Raw genomic sequence first — 23,710 nt, forward strand, 5'->3', positions numbered from 1 at the left:
TTGATTTTGATTCTAAGATTATTACTTTGAACCATAGGTATTAAGTGATGGGTAGAGGGAGGGTTAGAAAGCAGGTTTACAAAATAATTCACAAATTCATCTTGATATCATGAAAGAGTGGAATATCATGAAAGAGTGGAATAGGCTTGCAAGATTATGTAATTTACTTCTGTTTTCACATTCTGCTCCTTTTGAAGTAATTCTAAAAAACTGCATCTCTAACAAAATTCTGTGGCTCTGTATCAACATTTTTAATAACACTCAAGTGCCTTCTGATATTTTGCTATATTGTTATGCAAATACAGGCAGTTTTATAATCAGTGAGATTATTTTTGTAAAATCACTTGGTGAGACATCCTATGCCTTTCATACAAGATGTGATCTGGTATGCTTGATGAATGTTAAATATCAAAATAATAGAATCATAAGGGTAATAGAGCACAGAAACAGACCCTTCAGCCCATTTGGTCCATGCTGACCACAGCCTCCTCCCTGCTTGTCCCAAATGTCCGTGCTCAGCCCATAACTCTCCAAGCCCTTCCTCTCTATGTACCTGTCTAATTGCCTCTTAAATGTGTCTGTTGTACCTGTCCTGGCCACTTCCACTGATGGCTCATTCCAGAGACTCTCTACCCTCTGTGTAAAGAAGTTACTTCTCATGTTCCTTTTGACTCTCTAGCCTCTTCACCACTCTTTCTACCTGTGCAGCCACTTTCAGTGAACTGTGCACTTGTATTCCCAGGTTCCTTTGTTCCACAACACATGACCATGCCCTGCCATTCACTGAATGTCCAAAATGAATCACCTCACACTTACTTCATTTGAAATCCATTTGCCGTTCCCCAGCCAATTTTCTTAACTGATCAAAATGACTTTGTAGAACAGGGGTTGGCAACCTTTTTGCCTCTGTGGGTCAGATCGTGTATTAATGAGCGGACGGTGGGCCAGATAAATGCCATTAAAAACTTGAAATATGGGAATTAGCCATTTAAATACATCTAGTTATGTTTTGCCTCAAATTAATGAATAATGCATGCTAGAGAATCATTTGTGCTTAAGGTTGCCTACCCCTGTTGTAGAACATTGCAGCCTGCTTTTATCAAGACTCCCTAAGTTATTATCACAGCAGATTTGTTAATCATGTCATGTATATTCACAGACAAATCATTTACATAAATAAATAAAGGGGGTTCCAAGACTAGCTCCTGGGGCACTCCATTAGCCACAGGCCTCCACTTGAAGTATTGACCTTCGACGGTCACCTCTGCTGCTGTCAGTGAGCAGAATCCATCTTGTTAGCTCCCATGAATCCCATATGTCTAAATCTTCAGATTAGCCTGCCATGTGGCATCTTGCCAAAGGCCTTACTAAAGTCCATATAGACAATATTCACTGTCCTACCTTCATCTTTATCTTGTGTTATGTCTTCAAAGTACTCCAAAAGATTCATCAGACATAACTTCTTGCATACAAAATCATGCTGACTATTTCTGATCAGGCCTTGACTATGTAAGTGATGGTAGATCTTGGTCCACAGAATTCCCACCAGTAACTTCCTTACAACTAAAATCAGCCTCACTAGACTGTGGTTCCCCAGCCTGTGCTTTCTTGAACAATGGAACAATATTTGCCAAGTTCCAATCTTTTGGAATGTCACTGGTGCCTAATAATGAAACAAGTATCTCTAGAACAGGAATTCCCAACCTTTTTTATGCCATGAACCCTGACAAAGTCCCTATCCATGGACCCCAGGTTGGGATCCCCTTCTCTACAAGGTCCTCTATGATTTATTCCCTGGCTGCACATATGGTCTGGGATGCATTTGGTCAGGCCTTGGGGATTTGCCCATCTTAATGTGCTTCAAGGCTGTAAGTGCCTTCTTCTTCATAAGATACATGTGTTCCAAGACCTCACTGCTCATTTCCCTCATTTTTTTTGCACCCATGTTATTCTCCTTTGTAAAAACTGAGGAGAAATATACATGAAAAATTGTGGCCATCTCCAACAGCTCCACACTGAGGTGCCCCTGTTGGTCTTTCAGAAGACCTAGTCTCTCCTTAGTCACCTTTTTACTGTTAATATAATTGAAGAGCCTCTTAGGATTATCTTTAAACTTGCCTGACAAATCCATCTCATATTATCTGTTTGCCCCCCTGCTTTCCCTTTTAATCATGCTGTTAATCTTTTTATATTCATCGAGGTATTCATTTGTACCTTGCTGCCTAAAATTAATGTACGCTTCCTTCTTTTTCCTGACCATTGCCTCGATATCTCTCATCAACTTGGGCTCAATGAATTTGGTATGTCCACTCTTCATCCTAACAACACCATTCTGCACTTGGATTCTTGACGTTACCCTTCTAACAACCTTCCACTTACCTACTGTTCCTTTGCCTTTAAATAGAGTTGCCTGGTCAACACCAGCTAGATCCTGCCTAATGACCTTAAAGTTGGCTGTACTCCAGTTCAGGACTTTAACCCTGTGGACCTGTTTCTATTCCCTTAACTATTATTCTGATTCTGACCTCCATTCCTACATATTCCTCTGTTACACTGAAGTATCCATGAACAGTACAGCTCTTCTCTCAGGCACATTTCTGTTATGGCCACAATAACTCAGCCCTTAGAGGGAATCCACACCTTCAGTTCATCTGCCTTAACCTGTTCAGCTACGTGCATTGATGTAGGTGGAATTTAAAGCAGTAGTCCAAGCTGCCCTTTTACTGTAAACATAGCTATCCTGATTGATGGCCTTACACTATTTGCTGCATGTACCCCTGTCTTCTTACTGACTTTGGTCTCTTAAGTCCCACTCCACTGCAATCTAGTTTCAACCCTCCCTGGTAGCAAAAACAAATTTCTATTGGCCTCCCTCTGGCTTAGGTGCAGCCTGATCCGTCCATCTTGTAAAAGAAGAAATCCTAATTAATGCGTTAATGGTAAGTCTCTTGGCAGTGTGGAGGATCAGAGGGATCTTGGGGTCCGAGTCCATAGGACACTCAAAGCTGCTATGCAGGTTGACTCTGTGGTTAAGAAGGCATACGGTGCGTTGGCCTTCATCAACCGTGGGATTGAGTTTAAGAGCCGAGAGGTAATGTTGCAGCTATATAGGACCCTGATCAGACCCCACTTGGAGTACTGTGCTCAATTCTGGTCACCTCACTACAGGAAGGACGTAGAAAGGGTGCAGAGGAGATTTACAAGGATGTTGCCTGGATTGGGGAGCATGCCTTATGAAAATAGGTTTACTGAACTCGGCTTTTTCTCCTTGGAGCGACGAAGGATGAGAGGTGACCTGATGGAGGTGTACAAGATGATAAGAAGCATTGATCGTGTGGATAGTCAGAGGCTTTTCCCCAGGGCTGAAGTGGCTAGCAAGAGAGGGCATAGTTTTAAGGTGCTTGGAAGTAGGTATAGAGGAGCTGTCAGGGGTAAGTTTTTTACACAGAGAGTGGTGAGTGCGTGGAATGGGCTGCCGGCGGTGGTGGTGGAGGCAGAACCATAGGGTTTTTTAAGAGATTCCTGGATGACTACATGGAGCTTAGAAAAATAGAGGGCTGTGGGTAAAGCCTAGTAGTTCTAAGGTAGGGACACGTTCGGCTCAGCTTTATGGGCTGAAAGGCCTGTATTGTGCTGTAGGTTTTCTATGTTTCTATATTTCTATCCAAGAATCTGAAACCCTGCCCCCTGCATGAGCTCTTCTATCTTTCTATTCCTGGGCTTAGTAGCTTGTGGCACCAAGAGTGATCCAGAGATTACCACCCTAGATCCTGCATTTTAATTTCTTACCTAACTCCCTATACTTGTTCTGCAGGACTTGTCCCTTTTTCTGCCTGTGTCATTTGTAACAACGTGTACAATGTCCTTTGGCTGTTTAGCCCCCCTCCCCCTGCTGTGTACATACATCTATTGATGCTTCTGGACACATCTTCAGTGATGTTCCTGGAATCATCGGGTGTTTCAGGTCTTTCAACATCATACAACCTCCTCCAGGTGACCCAGCTGGGGCTGATCAGACCCCAGCTTATGTCCAGATGGCTAGCTACTTATGACTCCATGGCTCCCCTCGTTTGAGCCACAGCCATCTTGAGGCCCTCTCTGCCACTTCAGTGGTACTGCGTATGGCTCTCCTCTTCCTCTCTCCCTTGATGCCCAAAATGCTGAAGGCTCTAACTAAGGAACGGGCTACGAATCCCCTACAACCAACGTCCACTGGGAAACACCTCGCTCTCCATCCAGCCTGCTGACAGTTGCTGACCAGTCCTGCGTACTTGGAGAGCTTCCTTTCAAAGGCCTCTTCCAAGCGATCTTCCCATGGGACTGTCAGCTCCAGCAGCACCACTTGCTTAGTCGACTCAGACACCAGGACAATGTCTGATTGCAGGGTGGTGGCTGCGATATCAAAAGTAAATTGCAGCTGCTCAGACCTTATTGCAGCTGTTCAGAGATATTCTTGACAGTGACACCTGGGAGGTGTCATCCTAGCATCTCTGCTGCAGCCACAGACTCTCTGTCTGCCCCCCAAACTATTGAGCTTTCTATCACAATTGCTCTGCCCGACCTTACCCTTCCCTGCTGAGCTACCTCAGATCCAGTCACAGTGCTACTGACCTGACTGGTGCAAGTAAGTCAATGAATTTTAGTAACTGGATATATAGAACATAGAACATAGAATAGTACAGCACAGTACAGGCCCTTCAGCCCACAATGTTGTGCCGACCCTCAAACCCTGCTTCCCATATAAGCCCCCACTTTAGATTCCTCCATATGTAAACATATTGTGAAATTTTCTTGGAGAAATCATTGACATTCATGTAGAAAAACATATAATTTGAAATAGATAGTCCAATAAATGTTCAAAGTTCCTGCTTGTGATTACAATTGCAATAATTGGCCATAAGAGCTTTTGTCCCAATAGAGAAAAAACATTTTAAAATAATGATGTTGGTTTACTGGAACAATAGCTATTTGTACTTCAAATGCTTTGTGATATATCCTAAAGAAGTGTGGTGTGGTACTATCTATCACAATTATTTATAATTGTTTCTATGATTACAGTTTTTAGTTCCTTAGTTGTTATATACTAGGAAACAATACATTTCTTTCTGTCACATAAGACTTAATACCTAAAAACAGCAAATAGTTGTGACAGTGGGAACTGTGATGAGAAATGAAGAAATTACAGCAGTACTTATCAAAATAGTCTCAGCAGAAGTTTTTTTCTCCACTCCGGAGAGCGAAATTTGGTAGATTCATTTTAATTGTTATTTTGTCCTGGAAGGCAGTAAAGAAAACCTTTACAAGTTTGGGTTAACCCAAAGCTTTGAAGGGACCATGCTCTGAAGTCTTGTCAGCATGTTGAATTCCACCTCTGAAATTATACGCTGATACTATTATGTGGTGCTATCACATAATGAACAAACTTTTAGATAAAATTGTTTCAAAACTTCTCTGATGTGAATTTATATCACCTTCATTTTTAATTTATAATATGCTTTTTTTTTGTATTTTGTATCACTATAAAAAGCTACCATGTCATTTATCTAGTTCTGTATTGGTGGTGGTTGGGGAAGAAATGGATGTATTTAGATTCAAAAAACTTTATTGTCATTCTAACCGTACATCAGCTCTGCAGAGCAGACTGAGACAGCGTTTCTCAGGAGCAGTGCAATCATAACATAACAAACGCAGCACTAAATAATAAACATAACAATAAGTAGTAAAACACAACAGACACATGTCAGTTAAATCAGTTATAAGTGTCCAGTGCAAGTTAAAAGTGTCCAAAGCAGAGTCAGGTAGAGCAGCTATTTAGCAGTCTGACTGCCTGTGGGAGGAAGCTGTTTAGTAGCCTTGTGGTTTTAGTTTTGATGCTCCTGTAATGTTTGCCTGATGGCAGAAGAACGAACAGTTCGTGGAGAGGGTGTGAGGGGTCTTTAATGATGTACCGTGTCTTCTGGAGGCATCGACTCTGAAAGAGGTCTTGGACAGAAGGTAGGGAGACCCCAATAACCTTCTCTGCTCCCCTAACCACCCTCTGCAAGGCTTTTTTGTCAACAGCACTGCAGCTGTAGTACCAGGTTGTGATGCAAAAGGTCAGCACACTCTCAACCACGCCTCTGTAGAATGTAGTTAAGATGTTAGTGGGGAGTGATGCTTGTTTAAGCTTCCTCAGAAAGTGCAATCTCTGCTGGGCCCATTTCACAATCCCAGTGGTGTTCCTGGACCAGGTGAGATTGTCCGAGATCTGCACCCCAAGGAACTTGATGTTTTCCACTCTCTCCACTGTGGAGCCGCTGATGCTGAGAGGGGTGTGTGCTCAGGCTGAGACCATCTGAAATCGACGATATCTCCTTGGTTTTGGTGACATTAAGCATCAAGTTGTTATCCCTGCACCAGCTCTCTAGTTGTTTGACCTCCTCCCTGTACATTGTTTCATCATTTTTGCTGATGAGCCCCACCACTGTGGTATCATCTGCAAATTTAATGATCAGGTTCTCCTTGAATCTGGCTGCACAGTCATGTATTAGCAGTGTAAACAGCAATGGGCTAAGCACACAGCCTTGTGGGGATCCAGTGCTCAGTGCAGTGGAGTCAGAGATGTTCCTGCCAACACGGACTGACTGTGGTCTCTCTGTCAAGAAATCCAGAATCCAGCGACACATGGCAGCGCTAAGGCCAAACAGCGACAGTTTCTGTACAAATTACATTTCTGTATTTTAATTGTCATTATCTTTGTGAGAGGTAGTTCATCCTTCTTTGGTATGTCCCTTAGATGTCCTTTCCCACCATTAAAGTGACAGAGGAAGTAACATTTGGATCAATAGCAAAGGATTTAGGAAATATAACTAAAATTTTCTTAGCTCTTAACTAAACTCTGCTCATAGCAATGATTTTTCCAATCATATCAATATCTTAGTAAATAAGCACTATATAAATTCAGTTCTGTTGAAACCTAAATTTCTATCTTCCAATATCTAGTTGATAAAGGATTATCAACTGGTATCTTTAAAGAGCATGTTTGTATTCCTGGGTGTCAAGATCTCTGAGCATCTAACCTGGTTCCAGCATATCGATGCAGCTATAAAGAAGGCAAGGCAGTGGCTATATTTCATTAGAAGTTTGACGAGTTTTGGTTTGTCACTAAGTCACTCAAACTTCTATAGATGTGCCATGGAGAGTATTCTAACAGGCCACATCACTGTCTGGTATGGGTGTGGGGTGCTACTGTACAGGACCAAAAGAAGTGACAGAAAGTTGTAAAATTAACCAGCTGCTTCAAGGATACTAGCTTCAGTAATATCCAAGATGTCTTCAAGGAGAGGTGCCTCAGAAAGGTGACGTCCATTATTAAGGAACCCAGCACTGAGAGCATGCACTTTTCTCATTGTTACCGTCAGAAAGGAGGTACAGATGCCTGAAGGCACACACTCAGTGATTCAGGACAGGCTTCTTCCTCTCTGCCATAAGGTTCCTAAATGGACATTGAACCCATGAACACGCCCTCGCTTTTTTTTCTTTTAAAATATATATTATTTCTGTTTTGCATTATTTTTTAATCTATTCAATATATGTATATATACACTTCCTGTAATCGATTTAGAAACATAGAAACATAGAAAATAGGTGCAGGAGTAGGCCATTCGGCCCTTCGAGCCTGCACCGCCATTTATTATGATCATGGCTGATCATCCAACTCAGAACCCAGCCTTCCCTCCATACCCCCTGACCCCTGTAGCCACAAGGGCCATATCTAACTTCCTTTTAAACATAGCTAATGAACTGGCCTCAACAGTTTGCTGTGGCAGAGAATTCCACAGATTCACCACTCTCTGTGTGAAGAAGTTTTTCCTAACCTCGGTCCTAAAAGGCTTCCCCTCTATCCTCAAACTGTGACCCCTCGTTCTAGACCTCCCCAACATCGGGAACAATCTTCCTGCATCTAGCCTGTCCAATCCCTTTAGGATCTTATACGTTTCAATCAGATCCCCCCCTCAATCTTCTAAATTCCAACGAGTACAAGCCCAGTTCATCCAGTCTTTCTTCATATGAAAGACCTGCCATCCCAGGAATCAATCTGGTGAACCTTCTTTGTACTCCCTCTATGGCAAAGATGTCTTTCCTCAGATTAGGGGACCAAAACTGCACACAATACTCCAGGTGTGGTCTCACCAAGGCCTTGTACAACTGCAGTAGTACCTCCCTGCTCCTGTACTCGAATCCTCTCGCTATAAATGCCAGCATACCGTTCGCCTTTTTCACCGCCTGCTGTACCTGCATGCCCACTTTCAATGACTGGTGTATAATGACACCCAGGTCTCGTTGCACCTCCCCTTTTCCTAATCGGCCACCATTCAGATAATAATCTGTTTTCCTATTTTTGCCACCAAAGTGGATAACTTCACATTTATCCACATTAAATTGCATCTGCCATGAGTTTGCCCACTCACCCAACCTATCCAAGTCACCCTGCATCCTCTTAGCATCCTCCTCACTGCTAACACTGCCACCCAGCTTCGTGTCATCCGCAAACTTGGAGATGCTGCATTTAATTCCCTCATCCAAGTCATTAATATATATTGTAAACAACTGGGGTCCCAGCACTGAGCCTTGCGGTACCCCACTAGTCACCGCCTGCCATTCTGAAAAGGTCCCGTTTATTCCCACTCTTTGCTTCCTGTCTGCTAACCAATTCTCCACCCACACCAATACCTTACCCCCAATACCGTGTGCTTTAAGTTTGCACACTAATCTCCTATGTGGGACCTTGTCAAAAGCCTTTTGAAAATCCAAATATACCACATCCACTGGTTCTCCCCTATCCACTCTACTAGTTACATCCTCAAAAAATTCTATGAGATTCGTCAGACATGATTTTCCTTTCACAAATCCATGCTGACTTTGTCCGATCATTTCACCGCTTTCCAAATGTGCTGTTATCACATCCTTGATAACTGACTCCAGCAGTTTCCCCACCACCGACGTTAGGCTAACCGGCCTATAATTCCCCGGTTTCTCTCTCCCTCCTTTTTTAAAAAGTGGGGTTACATTAGCCACCCTCCAATCCTCAGGAACTAGTCCAGAATCTAACGAGTTTTGAAAAATTATCACTAATGCATCCACTATTTCTTGGGCCACTTCCTTAAGCACTCTGGGATGCAGACCATCTGGCCCTGGGGATTTATCTGCCTTCAATCCCTTCAATTTACCTAACACCACTTCCCTACTAACATGTATTTCGCTCAGTTCCTCCATCTCACTGGACCCTCTGTCCCTTACTATTTCTGGAAGATTATTTATGTCCTCCTTAGTGAAGACAGAACCAAAGTAATTATTCAATTGGTCTGCCATGTCCTTGCTCCCCATAATCAATTCACCTGTTTCTGTTTGCAGGGGACCTACATTTGTCTTTATCAGTCTTTTCCTTTTTACATATCTATAAAAGCTTTTACAGTCCGTTTTTATGTTCTCTGCCAGTTTTCTCTCATAATCTTTTTTCCCCTTCCTAATTAAGCCCTTTGTCCTCCTCTGCTGAACTCTGAATTTCTCCCAGTCCTCAGGTGAGCCACTTTCTCTGGCTAATTTGTATGCTACTTCTTTGGAATTGATACTATCCCTAATTTCTCTTGTCAGCCACGGGTGCACTACCTTCCTTGATTTATTCTTTTGCCAAACTGGGATGAACAATTGTTGTAGTTCATCCATGCAACCTTTAAATGCCTGCCATTGCATATCCACCGTCAATCCTTGAAGTGTCATTTGCCAGTCTATCTTAGCTAATTCATGTCTCATACCTTCAAAGTTACCCCTCTTTAAGTTCAGAACCTTTGTTTCTGAATTAACTACGTCACTCTCCATGTTAATGAAGAATTCCACCATATTATGGTCACTCTTACCCAAGGGGCCTCTCACGACAAGATCGCTAATTAACCCTTCCTCATTGCTCAAAACCCAGTCCAGAATAGCCTGCTCTCTAGTTGGTTCCTCGACATGTTGGTTCAAAAAACCATCCCGCATACATTCCAAGAAATCCTCTTCCTCAGCACCTTTACCAATTTGGTTCACCCAGTCTACATGTAGATTGAAGTCACCCATTATAACTGCTGTTCCTTTATTGCACACATTTCTAATTTCCTGTTTAATACCATCTCCGACCTCACTACTACTGTTAGGTGGCCTGTACACAACTCCCACCAGCGTCTTCTGCCCCTTAGTGTTACGCAGCTCTACCCATATCGATTCCACATCTTCCCGGCTTATGTCCTTCCTTTCTATTGCGTTAATCTCTTTTTTAACCAGCAACGCCACCCCACCTCCCCTTCCTTCGTGTCTATCCCTCCTGAATATTGAATATCCCTGAACGTTGAGCTCCCATCCCTGGTTACTTAGTTATCTATTTTTTTTCTTTCTATATTAACATGTATTGCATTGTATTGCTGCTGCTAAGTTAACAAATTTCACAACGCATGCCGGTGATAATAAACCTGATTCTGATTCTGATTCTGATTATATACTCGCGTGCATTAAGGCTTAGAATATGATTTCCCAGCAACACCTCTTTAATCAACCAATGCCTTGCTGACATTTAATGTTTATTGTGCTGGCCTAGTGATTTAATAAAGGTATATGGTATAGTAAATTCTCATACTTAGCAATTTCATATGACATTAATATCTAGCTAAACTGTCAAAAATCGTAGTTCACATGTCACTACTGCTTCTTGTAGCCAGTTTTAAGTCTGGCATCTTTTAATGTAAAACTGGAATTGTTTCAGGGGACAAACTTCCCAGGATAAATGCTAGGAATTTGTAACAGGTTCAGACCCTGATACTGGTTATATATACAGGGAATACAACATTGGAACACAGTCAGCAAAACCCAAAGAGGTTTGGGATTTCTGTGTTTGCAAACATTCTGACATGAAAAATATTGGCGGGTCACAATGGAGGAGTTGGTATTTCACAAGTTTGAATGAAATGGAGACCCTACTAAAGGAGCAAATAGAAAAACATTTCATTGGGCTGGACCAAATGGCTCATTTCTAAATACATTCATTCAAATGTTTGTCATCTAAATCAATTAAAACATTAAAACTAAATAAAGACTATTTATAATATAATTAAAAAATAAAGAAAATGCAACCTTCCTTGGTTGTAGACCCATTGGTTAGTGTCATAGTTTGCATGTCATTGTAGACCAGACATAAGAATTAGACACATTTCTATGGGTAGCCAAATTTGAGAAGTGTTTAACAATTGCTTCTGATTAAGTCCAATGTTTTAGTGAATTAAGGTAAGCCCATATATAGAGGCTGGTGCTGCTCCCTGCATTTTCTTGGAGTTTGACACAGTGACCATTATGTCCACAGCACCTAATGAATGGTGTGTGCACTGCGCGTTGGGAAGCAGCTCTTCAGCCACTACAAGGAGGAGATTGAGGAAGAGCCTTGTGCTTAGTTTCTATTATTGTCAGGAGATGGTCAAGGTCCGAGATGTATCCTCAGTTTCCTTATATGGTTGATCAGATTGTGACTCAACTTTTCACATAATTTTAGGATGTCAGCAGAGATGCTGTAGGTACTAAAGGCTTTGTTATTTTCATACTGATTTTATAAATAAAAATATTTTGAATGGGAAATTTATTCTTGTTTTATATGATATGCTACATTACTTTGTCAGTATCTCACAGAAATGGGAGATGTATTTGATTTTGTGAGTTATTTGGACATGCAGCTGTAATGACATGAAAGAATCACTCATGCATTATTAAGTTTGAGAGATAGTACTGTGTGATTGAAACATTTCTTTAAAAACTGCTTTATGTCTGTAAATATAAGATATATGTTTTTGTACACTAAATTGGAAGCTTTTCTGAAGTTCATTGTAATTAAAAAAACAAGGATTTTATCATTAATTTTCTTCTGCCTGGCTAATTATACAAATGCAAATGTTCATTAAACCTAAATACATCTACAGCATCTCTCACTATGTAGTGACTGCCTATAAATTGAATAGCCATTGTCAAAGTGACTAAGATTTGCCTCAACTGATAACTGCCGTTGTCATGGTGATATGGCACCAATCGGCATTCACTATTTTGGACTGAACTATATTGGTTAAAGAGAGGTGGAAAAATAACTTAAATCTGACTATATTTCTTACATGTTTGATTTTGAATGTAAATTAAGCAACTGTGCATTTTTGTTTAATTTGGAATATAGTATTTTTAAATGAGGTGGCATATGCAAAAGAGCAATCTTTTGGGAAATACTATAACCCCATCATATCTTACCCTGTGCTCAGTTTAGGTGATGCAGTTATTTTCTGGTTGCATCAAACCTCTCTGCCGTATACGTTTACCCTTTTAACTGAGCTGGAAGAAATGTGGAAGTCCAGTGGTTGTAGTTTTTGCAAATAGCCTAATGAACCATCTTTGCTTTTTATTCGATCATCAAGGTGACACAGCTTCAGAATGGCCTTTAGACATTGTCATTTGTAAGTACAAGGTTGCCCCATATTTCTGAAATATTTTAAGATTATGGCTTGAATAGTTAGTGCTTTGCAACATTAAAAGATGAGGGAAAGGTCATCTAATGATCGGAAGTCCCTTTGCAGTGATTCAAATATTTCGTAGCAACTGCCTTCAGTGCTATAATTTTTCATTTGTCCATACTACATATAGAAGCAGATTTTGTAATGTAAGATGACATATTAGATGGTTGTAATCAGGTGTACTGTAAAAATGTGATTTAGACATCCAGGAAAAATATTAATAATGAGGCACTTTTGACAGTGGTTCATTGCAGATTGTATTCAAAATACAGAAAAGTATATACAATATAATGTCAGTATTGTAATGTGTCATGACATATTATTGTAAGGGTACTACTCTTTTTCAAAATAAAAATCTGTAATTGGAGGAGACAGCTCTTGATTTCTGGGTGTGGAGATGTGTTGCAGGTGGGATAAGAACCAGAAGATCATTCAACATGGAAGCAATCATGATTTTTAGATGGATTGTAGTAAATATATGCATGATCCATTCTTAGTTTCATGCAATATTTTGTGCATAGGACTTCCCAGATTTAACCAATGATAATAAAGAAAAAATTATGTTAATATCTAATCTGTGAGCTAATTACACTACCTCCAGTGCTTATTTATAAATTGATTTGCTTCATTTTGATAGTATTTGTTACCTGCAGTAACCTCAGATGTGGGTAGAAAACAAATGATTTTTGTAATATAAATGAAAGGTTAAATAGGAATTGAAAGCTAATGTCTGTCTTTCCTTATCTTCTATGCACGGAAATAGATGTATTGCTTGAGGCCAAAGTGAAATACCTTTACTTACTGTGTTAATGCTGCATTTAATGACAGTAATTACAAGTGAATTATGAGTGACCAGTCTATGAAGAGAAAAGCCATGACTGAGTGTTATTACTCTTAGGTTATAATTATGTCAGTCCTCAAAGATTTGAAGATGAAGTTTATCATAAAAGCATCGCCTTTTTTGCTTGTTCAATTCCAAGTGGTTTGAAGTTGTTTGAATGGAAATGTTAATTTACTCAAATATGTTCATATGGATGCATAATATTTTAGCTCTATGATTAACTAATGCCTTCATCTGAGTATAGGCTTATTAACTGTTTTCAAATGCAATAGATCTTGAGTCTACATTGAATTCTTGAAGTAATAGTACTTGTTGAGGGGAACTAAATTTTTTGGGAAGATTTTTATTTCTGTAATCTTTCTTCATCCTCTGACTATTTTAACAGAATAAGTGTCTTAGTTTTATTGAAGAGACAGTGGTGGTAGAAAGCTTGTGAATGCTATAGAATTTTCTCTATTTCTGCATAAATATGACCTAAAATGTGATCAGATCTTCACGCCTCCTAAAACGAGATAAAGCAAACTCAATTAAATAAATAACACAAAAACATTATGCTTGATCATTTGTTTTATTGAGAAAAATGATCCAATATTACATATATTTGTTGGAATAAGTATGTGAGCCTCTGGGGTAATGCTTTCTACAAAAACTATTTGGACTCGGGTGTTCCAATCAATGAGATGAGATTGGAGGTGTGGGTTGTACATGCACCCTGCCCTATATTAAAAAAAAGACACACACAAAGTCAGATTACTGACAAAACCTGCTGTTCTCAAGAAAGATCTCTTTATGTGTGCACCATGCCTGGATCAAAACAACTTTCAGAGGACCTTAGGAGAAGAATCGTCGTGATGCATGAAGCTGGAAAAGGCTACAGAAGTATTTCTAAAGACCTGAATGTTCATCAGTCTACAGTAAGAGAAATTGTCTACAAATGGAGGAAACTCAATACTGTTGCTACTTTCCCTAGGAGCTGGCGTTCTGCAAAGATCACAGCGAGAACACAATGTGCAGTGCTGAAGGAGGTGCAAAAGAACCCAAGGTTAACAGCAAAAGACCTGCAGAAATTTCTAGAACTTACTGAAGTCTCTGTTCATCTGTCCACTATAAGAAAAACACTGAACAAGAATGGTGTTCATGGAAGGATACCATGGAGGAAACCGTTGCTCTCCAAAAAAACACATTGCTGCATGTCCCAAGTTTTCAAAAGACCACCTGGATGTTCTACAATGCTTCTGGGACAATGTTCTGTGGACAGAAGAGACAAAAATTGAACATTTTGGTAGAAATGCACATTGCTGTGTTTGGAGGAAAAAAGTCACTGCACATGAACACCAAAACCTCACCCCAACTGTGAAGCATGGTGGAAGGAGGATCATGGTTTGGGGCTGCTTTGCTGCCTCAGGACCGGGACAGCTTGTAATTGTTGAGGGGACAATAAATTTAAAATTGTATCAAGCCATTTTACAGGAGAATGTCAGGGTAGCAGTCTGTCACCTGAAGGTTAATAGAAGTCGGATAATGCAGCAAGACAGTGAACCAAAAGACAAGAATAAATCAACAACAGAATGGTTTAAAAAGAAGAAAATTTATGTTTTGGAATGGCCAAACTTAATCATATAGAAATATTGTGGAGCAGCCTGAAGCAAACAGTTCATGCAAGGAAGCCCACCAGCATCCCAGTTTAGTAAGGAGGAATGGCCTAAAATTCCTCCAAGCCAGTGTGCAGTTACCAGAAATATTTGGTTGAGGTTATTGCTGTACAAGGGGATCGCACCAGTTATTGAAAGCAAAGGTTCACATACTCTTTCCAACAAATGCATGTAATATTGGATCATTTTTCTCTAAAAATAAATGCACAAATATAATGTTTTTTGTGTTATTTATTTAATTGGGTTCGCTTTATCTAGCTTTAGGATGTGTGAAGATCTGATCTCACTTTAGGTCATATTTATGCAGAAATTGAGAAAGTTTACAGGCTTCATAAACTTTCTAGCACCACTCTAAATTCATTTCAGATATTGCAATTCTAATTTGTGAGGTTTAGTTTTGGATTGTCTATTACAGTATATATGCACAATATCACACAATTCTAGCAGCTTTTATTTGGAACTATTTGAATAGACTAAGTGAATATTGGATAATATGAAACAACACTATATACTATCTACCTTGTATGTGGATTAACAAACTGGGCTATTTATGCAGAATGTTTCTATGACATGTTGAATGGTGAAGTAAAAACATTAGACAGGTTTTAAGCTTCATTAAAAATCATTATATCTGACCAAAGATGATTTGAATTTTAGATGATTGAAGTATGGAAAAATGAGAGTTTGTAACTGAAGCACAATTCTAAAATTAAAAATTATGCCATCAGTATGAGTGAGCTTCTTTGACTTGCCAGAGTAGGCAAATTCTGATTTTGATAATGGCCACTGCATGATCCAATACTTCAGGCAGTGGAAAGTTGTCACATTTTCTTGATGCAACCCCATATGCATTGTGCACCGCTGAGAAACGGATGTGCTAGTACAACTTAAATAGCAGACTTTGGATACAGATGGAATAAAATGCATTGTTTCTTCCAGTTTTCATTTTGTTCAAATCTGCAATTCATTATCTTCTAAGTTTCAGAAATGAGCACCTATTTTCCCTTTCCACTCTGTTTAGAAATAGGGGACCAAAAGTGCCATTTTGTATGTTTTATCAAAGCTACAGGTAGCAACATGGTTCTAATTTAAATTGCTTAGCCTCATCACACTTTGTTTTAACCTAACTCAGCAAATGCATAGAGCAATTTATGACATTGATTCTTGTGTAAAACTGAGATAATGTCACAGAATGTTCAGTACATTTAGCATCAAGAAGGTACCACGTAATCTATCTGAACAATTTTAGAAACTTTCGTCAGTTATGTGCAGGTCTGTGTGATTTGAAGTTTCAGTTTGTGAAAAATGTTTTGGTTTGTGAGAAATTATATGGCTGAGGTCATGATATGGTAACTTGTTTGGAGATCACTGGGAATGGACTGTGACAGGAATAATGAGGAGTGGATCTGCATAGTAGGTAGCTGAAACATAATAAATAGGAGCAGGAGTAGGCCATCTGGGGGTGAGCTGCTCTGCCATTCAATAAGATTACGGTTGATCTGGCTGCAAACTCAGCTTTGCCTACCTGCCTTTTCCCCATAAACTTTAATTTACTGCTGTGCAAAAATTTGTTCACTGTGTCTTAAATATATCTTATGAAATAGCCGCAGTGTTTCCCTGAGCAAAGATTTCACAGATTCACTACTCTCTGGGAAAAGCAGTTTTTCCTCATCTCTATCCTATATCTATTCCCTCAAATCTTGAGGTTGTGTGTCCATTTATAGTCTCACTTATCAAAGAGAAACCACTTTTCTGTCTCTATCTTGTCTATCCCTTTCATAATTTTGCATTTCTGCAAGATTACTCTCTTTCTTCTGAATTCCAATGAATGTGGTCCTAAGCAACTCAATCTCTCCTCATTAGTTAATCCCCTCATTTCCAGAATCAATCTTGTGAACCTTGTGTATAATGCCTCCAAAGCCACAATGTCTTTCCCCAACTTAGGAGACAAGACCTACACACAGTACTTCAGGTTTGCCTCAACAGCAGTACCTGTAGAGTTGCAGCAAAACCTCCTTGCACTTAAAGTCCATCCTTCCAGCAACGAAAGCTAATATTCCATTTGTCTTCTTGATAACCTATTGCACCTCCAAACCATCCTTTTGCAGTTCATGCAAAGGACTCACAAGTCCCTCTGCACAACAGCATGTTTCAATCTTTCAAAATTTAAATAGTAATCATAACTTCTATTTTTCCTTCTAAAGTGAATGATCTGACATTTACCACGTGTATTCCATCTGTCAGATCCTCGCCTACTTACTTAATCTATCTATAATTCTGCAGGTTGTCTGCATCCTCTGCACAATTTGCTTTTTCTCTCACCTTAGTGTAATCAGCAAGCTTGTTCTCTTCTTCCAAATTGTAACTTATATCTTAAGCAGCTGCAAGCCCAGCACTGACCCTAATGCACTCTGCTCACCATTGATGCCAACCAGAGAACTCCTATTTATCCCAACTCCCTGTTCTCTATTGGTTAACCAATCCTCTATCCATACCCCCAACTCTATGCATCCTTATCATATGTCATTTATGTGGCAGCTTATAGAGTGTCTTCTGGAAACCCAAATATATAACACCCCAGTTCTTTCCCTCTATCACTGTACTTATTATATCCTCAAAGAACTCCAGATAAGTTTGGTAAACAGGACCTGCCCTTCGTGAATCCATGTTTTGTCTGTCTCAAGGAAACGTTTCTAGCCAGATATCTTGCTATTTCTTCTTTAGTGGTAGCTTCAAGCATTTTTCCAACTACAGAAGATAAGCCTATAGTTACCCATCTTTGCCTACATCCTTTTTAAACAATTTATGACATTCACTGTCTTCCAATCTATTGGAAGCTGCCCAGAATCCAGAGAAATCTGGCAAATTATCAGATTTGCATCTATTATAACTTCCATAATTTCTTTCAGTTTTCTGGGATGCATAGTTGTCCAAGACCTCAGCCATTTCCATATTACTCTTCCCCTATCACATCTTCCAAGGGACCTACTTTCAATTTAGCCCCCATTTTCTGCTTCATATTATTATAAAACTTATACTATCTGTTTTTATATTTTGTGCTACTTTACTTCCATAATCTATCTGGCTTTCCTTATTTCTTACCTAATGGTTCTTTGTTGCTTTTTAAGGTCTTCCCAATCTTACAGGTTCCTACTGATAGAGGTGTATAAGATATTGAGAGGCATTGATTGTGTGGATAGTCAGGGCTGAAATGACTAGCACGAGAGGGCACAGTTTTAAGGTACGTGGAAGGAGGTACAGAGGAAATGTCAGGAGTAAGTTTTTGACGCAGAGAGTGGTGAGTGCGTGGAATGGGCTGCCAGCAACGGTGGTGGAGATGGATATGATAGGGTCTTTTAAGAGACTCCTGGACAGGTACGTGGAGCTCAGAAAAATAGAGAGCTATGGGTAACCCGAGGTAATTTCTAAGGTTGTTTAAAGCATGTTTGGCATAGCTTTGTGGGCCAAAGGGCCTGTATTGTGCTGCAGGTTTTCTATGTTTCTATGTTACTCTTGGCGACTTCATACATGTGCACTTTGAGTTCGTTCCTTTCATTTCCTTCATTATCTAAGGCTGGCTCTCCCCACACCCTCTTTCCTTGCTTTTAAATGGAATATGCTTATGCTGAGCACTGTGAAAAATCTCTGTGATCAGTTGTCCCACCCTATAGCCCATGTTTCTAGTCTATGCTAATCAGCTGCTCCCTCATCCTGTTGCAGGGTGAATATCATTCTGCCTTGTAGGTTGGAAGTTGAGAAGACTGAATTTATATTCGGTAATGTGGAAATAGCCGAGGTCTTGAACAAGTGCTTTATGTTGATCTTTACTGTGGAAGACACATCTAATTTGCAAAATGCACTCAAGGGGATTGCAATAGGAGAAATATTCTCAGTAATTTTCAGAGGGGACTCATAATAAATTTAGTGACAAACAAGTGAAAATCTGCAGATGCTGGAAACCCAAACAACACACACAAAATGCTGGAGGAACTCAGCAGGCCAGGCAGTATCTAGGGAAAAAAAAACATACAGTGACTAGGTTTTGTTTGTGCATTTGACTGATGCATAATGATAGAGGAAGCTCCGCTTCATGAAGGTAGTAGTCATTAAGATCTTTCAGGTGTTGTAGGCACAACTGCTGTCATAGAGAATACCCAGAATTTTCCTGAATTTGGCACTTAAAATCACAATATCTTTGAATGTTTTTGAATTGTGTTGGTTTCAAGCTGGAATAATGTCTTATACCAGATCTCCCACTTTGCTGCGCACAGCTGTACTGGGGAAGGCACTAGGGTTCGCTGGTCCAGAAGAGTTGAAATCATCTGTTAAAGCAAGTACAGGGATCATTGTAATGATTATAGACTTTACAATATTGCAGGATTCTCAACTTGAGAGCTGAGACGTATGTCAGATGGAAAATATAAAGTTGGTTTGTAGCCTTCAGCCAGAACAAAAACATTTTTGCAACATCAGCATACCCAGAGGCAGCTACAATGCTTTTTTCCTGAATAATCAGCAGTGCGTTTGACTATTGACAGACCAAATATTTGCTTCCATGGTACACGTATTACTACCTTATGACCTAGTTATTGCATTGATCTCAAGTCAAGGCCCAGTGCTCAGATGAGCAGATTATCTCTGAGTTCAAAGTTCAAAATAAATGTATTATTAAAGTACATACATCACCATATACAACCCTGCGATTAATTGTCTTGCAGGCATTCACAGTAAATACAAGGAACACAATAGAATTAATGAAAGGCTGCACTCAACAGGATGGACAAACAAATATGCAAATACAAAAAGAAAGAAAATAAATAAAAATAATAAATATTAGCAATTAGCATCAAGAGCATGAGATGAAGAGTCCTTGAAAGTGAGTCCATAAGTTGTGGGAATGGTCAGTGATCCCCTCTGGTTCAAGAGCCTGCTGAGTGAGGGATAATAACTGTTCCTGAACATGGTGGTAAGGTTGGCAGTAGTGAGAATAGAGTAGGTCCCTGATGATCAATGCCATTTTCCTGTAACAACACTCAGTATAGATCTGCTCAGTGGTGAGGAGGGCAGAGCATAGTGAGCTGATAGAAAAGTAAGCTTGTTAAGAATTATGCAAGATTTCTTGTTCAACCTTTTGCCTTGGAACAATTGTTAAAATTATGATAGGAGTCAGGCATTATAATCCCTTCAGTGGACCATCCTTTAAATATGGCATGAATGTCCTGGGATACTTCTCGAGAAAGAAGATCGCAAAGGAATCATGTATAATGAGGCATTTGTTAAGTCTTCCCATTTGTCATTAAGTTAGTTTGCTCTTCTCCACATTAAAGTGAAGGAATTCGATTTTGATATATTCTTATTTCCATGTAGTTCTGATAGTCATAGTCATACTTTATTGATCCCGGGGGAAATTGGTTTTCGTTACAGTTGCACCATAAATAATAAATAGTAATAGAAATAATAATAGTAATACTACTATTAGTAAATAGTAATAGTCATGGAAATAATAAATAGTAATAGAAAAATAGTAATAAATAGTTAAATAGTAATATGTAAATTATGCCAGTAAATTATGAAATAAGTCCAGGACCAACCTATCGGCTCAGGGTGTCTGACCCTCCAAAGGAGGAGTTGTAAAGTTTGATGGCCACAGGTAGGAATGACTTCCTATGACGCTCTGTGCTGCATCTCGGAGGAATGAGTCTCTGGCTAAATGTACTCCTGTGCCCACCTAGTACATTATGTAGTGGATGGGAGACATTGAGCAAGATGGCATGCAACTTAGACAGCATCCTCTTTTCAGACACCACCGTGAGAGAGTCCAGTTCCATCCCCACAAGATCACTGGCCTTAAGAATGAGTTTGTTGATTCTGTTGGTGTCTGCTACCCTCCGCCTGCTGCCCCAGCACACAACAGCAAACATGATAGCACTGGCCACCACAGGCTCGTAGAACATCCTCAGGTCCGGCAGATGTTAAAGGACCTCAGTCTCCTCAGGAAATAGAGATGGCTCTGACCCTTCTTGTAGACAGCCTCAGTGTTCTTTGACCAGTCCAGTTTATTGTCAATTAGTATCCCCAGGTATTTGTAATCCTCCACCATGTCCACACTGACCCCCTGGATGGAAACAGGGGTCACCGGTACCTTAGCTCTCCTCAGGTCTACCACCATTTGTCAAGAAGGCATGGGAAGAGATGTAGTGGTGTTTGCTGTAGTTTATCTCAAGTTGCTGTGTAACAAAGGACTTGAGCTCTATAAGTTATTCCCAGGGAAAAAGAGCAAACTGTTAAAGCAACACACACAAAATATTAGAGGAACTCAGGAGGTCAGGCAGGATTTATGGAAACGAGTAAACGTTCAACATTTCTGCCCGAGACCCTTCATCAGGACTGGAAAGAAAGAGGAGAAGTCAGATGAAGAAGGTGGGAGGAGGGGAGGAAGAAGTACAAGGTGGTAGGTGATAGGTGAAACTGGGAGATGAAGTAAAGAGCTGGGAAGTTGATTGGTGAAAGAGATAAAGAGATAAACAGATGCCCAAAGAGCATATCTCAGTACAGCACAGAAACAGGCCCTTCAGCCCACAGTGTTGTGCTGAACCAATTAAAATAGTAATTAAATGGCTCACTAATCTCTTCAATCTACACAATGTCCACATCCTTCCAAGTTCCTCACATTCATGTGCTTATCGAAATGTCTCTTAAATGTCCCTAAGGTTTCCCCCTCTACCACCACCCTAAGCAATGCATTCCAGGAATCCACCACATTCTGTGTAAAAACAAAACAAACAAACTTGCCCGCCCTTCACAGCTGCTTTGAAATTACCCCCCTCTGGTATGCCCTCTGGTATTAGACATTTTAACACTTGGAAAACGATATTGTTTGTCTACTCTTATCTATGCCTCTCATAATCTTATAAACCTCTATCAGATCTCCGCTCAGCCTCTGCCACTCCAGAAAAAACAACCCCAGGTTTGTTCAACCTCTCGTTATAGCATATGCCCTCTAATTCCAGACAACATCTTGGTAAACCTCTCCTGCCCCCTCTCCAAAGCCTCGACATCCTTCCTATAATGGTGTGACTGGAACGGTATGCAATACACCAGATATGGCCTAACTAGAGTTTTATCAAGCTACAGCATAATTTCCTGACTTTTGAACTCAATGCCCTAACTAATATAAATGCCATCTTAACCACCGTATCAACGTGTGTAGCTACTTTCAGGGACCTATAAATTTGGACCTCAAGATCCCTCTACTTATCCAACACTGGACCTTGCCCTTAACAGTACACTGTCTCTTTACATTTGATCTACCAAAGTGTGACACTTCACATTTGATGAGTTAAATTCCATCTGCCATTTCTCCATCCATCTCTGCAACTGATTTATATCCTGCTATATTCTTTGCCAGTCATCTATGCTGTCTATAACACCACCAATCTTCATATCATCTCTAAACTTACTAATCCACCTATCTACATTCTCACCCAGGTCAATTATATACATCCCAAACAGCGAGGTCCTTGTACAGTAGCAGAATACCACTAATCACTAATCTGTAGCTAGAATAAGTCCCTTCAATCACTACCCTCTGTCTTCTATGGGCAATCCAGTTCTGAATCTAAATGCCCAATTTACCATGGATCGCATGCATCTTAAGCTTCTAGATGACCCTCCCACGAGAGAGCTTGTCAAATGCTTTTCTAAAATCCATGTAGACAACATCCACAGCTCTACTTTCATTAATCACCCCTATCACTTTGTTAAAAATCTCAGTCAAGTTAGTAAGACACAACTTGCCCTGCTGACTTCCCTAATTAGGCCATGGTTTTCCAAATGCTCATAAATCCTATACCTATCGTCTCTCTCCAGTAACTTCCATACCACTAATGCGATACTCACCAGTCTATAGTTCCCAGGATTATCCCTGGTTCCCTTCTTGAAGTATGAAACAATATTAGCTACTTGCCAGTTCTCCAGGCTGTCGCCTGTGACTAGAGAAGAAATGAAGATATTGGCCAAGGCCTCAGCAATCTCTTGCCTCTTTCAATAACCTGGAATATATCCCATCATGCCCTGGGGACATTTACCTTAATGCTCTTTAAGAGACCCCAACACTATCTCCTCCTTTACTTCAAAATGCCCTAGCATATCAATGTGTTCAACCTTGATCTCTCTATCCTCCACGTCCTTCTTGGTAAAAGCTGATGTAAAGTACTCATTAATGACCTCACCCATATCCTCCACATCCAAGCAAATGTTCTCCCCCTTTATCCTTGAGTGGTCCTACCCTCTCCCTAGTTATCCTCTTGCCTTATCCTCTAGCCTCCAATCTAATGGCATGAATATCAATTTCTCCACCTTCTGGTAATTTCATTATTCCCCTCCCCATTTCCTCTTCTTCTATTCCCCACTCTTACCTTTTTTCCTCACCTGGCTATAACCTTACCTGAGTGCTTCCCTTTCTCACATTATCTACTCTCCTATAAGATTCATTCTACTCCAGCCCTTTGCCTTTTCCACCTATCACCTCCCAGCTCGTTACTTCATCCTCCCTCCCTCACTCAGATGTCTTCACCTATTATCTTCCTTCCCCTCACCCCACCTTCTCATTTTGGCATCTTCCCGCTTCCTTCCCAGTCATGATAAAGAGTCTCAGCCTCGTACAT

The 23,710-nt window shown here is 40.2% G+C and overlaps 1 protein-coding gene across 3 annotated transcripts in view; it reads left to right on the forward strand.

Annotated features, from left to right (window-relative positions):
- Positions 1-23,710, forward strand: part of iqsec1b (IQ motif and Sec7 domain ArfGEF 1b) — a 518,432-nt gene that overhangs the window by 264,009 nt on the left and 230,713 nt on the right. Inside the window, exon 1 of one of the 3 annotated variants that reach the window (XM_063068137.1) lies at positions 12,380-12,494. The exons of the other annotated variants lie outside the window; for them this stretch is intronic. Within the exon in view, the coding sequence (XP_062924207.1) occupies positions 12,472-12,494 (23 nt within the window). The 5' untranslated portion in view covers positions 12,380-12,471. Of the gene's footprint in view, positions 1-12,379; positions 12,495-23,710 lie in introns of those variants that run through there. 3 annotated transcript variants of the gene reach the window in all.

Source organism: Mobula hypostoma, chromosome 15 (assembly GCF_963921235.1).
Source record: "Mobula hypostoma chromosome 15, sMobHyp1.1, whole genome shotgun sequence".
Classification (NCBI taxonomy): domain Eukaryota; kingdom Metazoa; phylum Chordata; class Chondrichthyes; order Myliobatiformes; family Myliobatidae; genus Mobula; species Mobula hypostoma.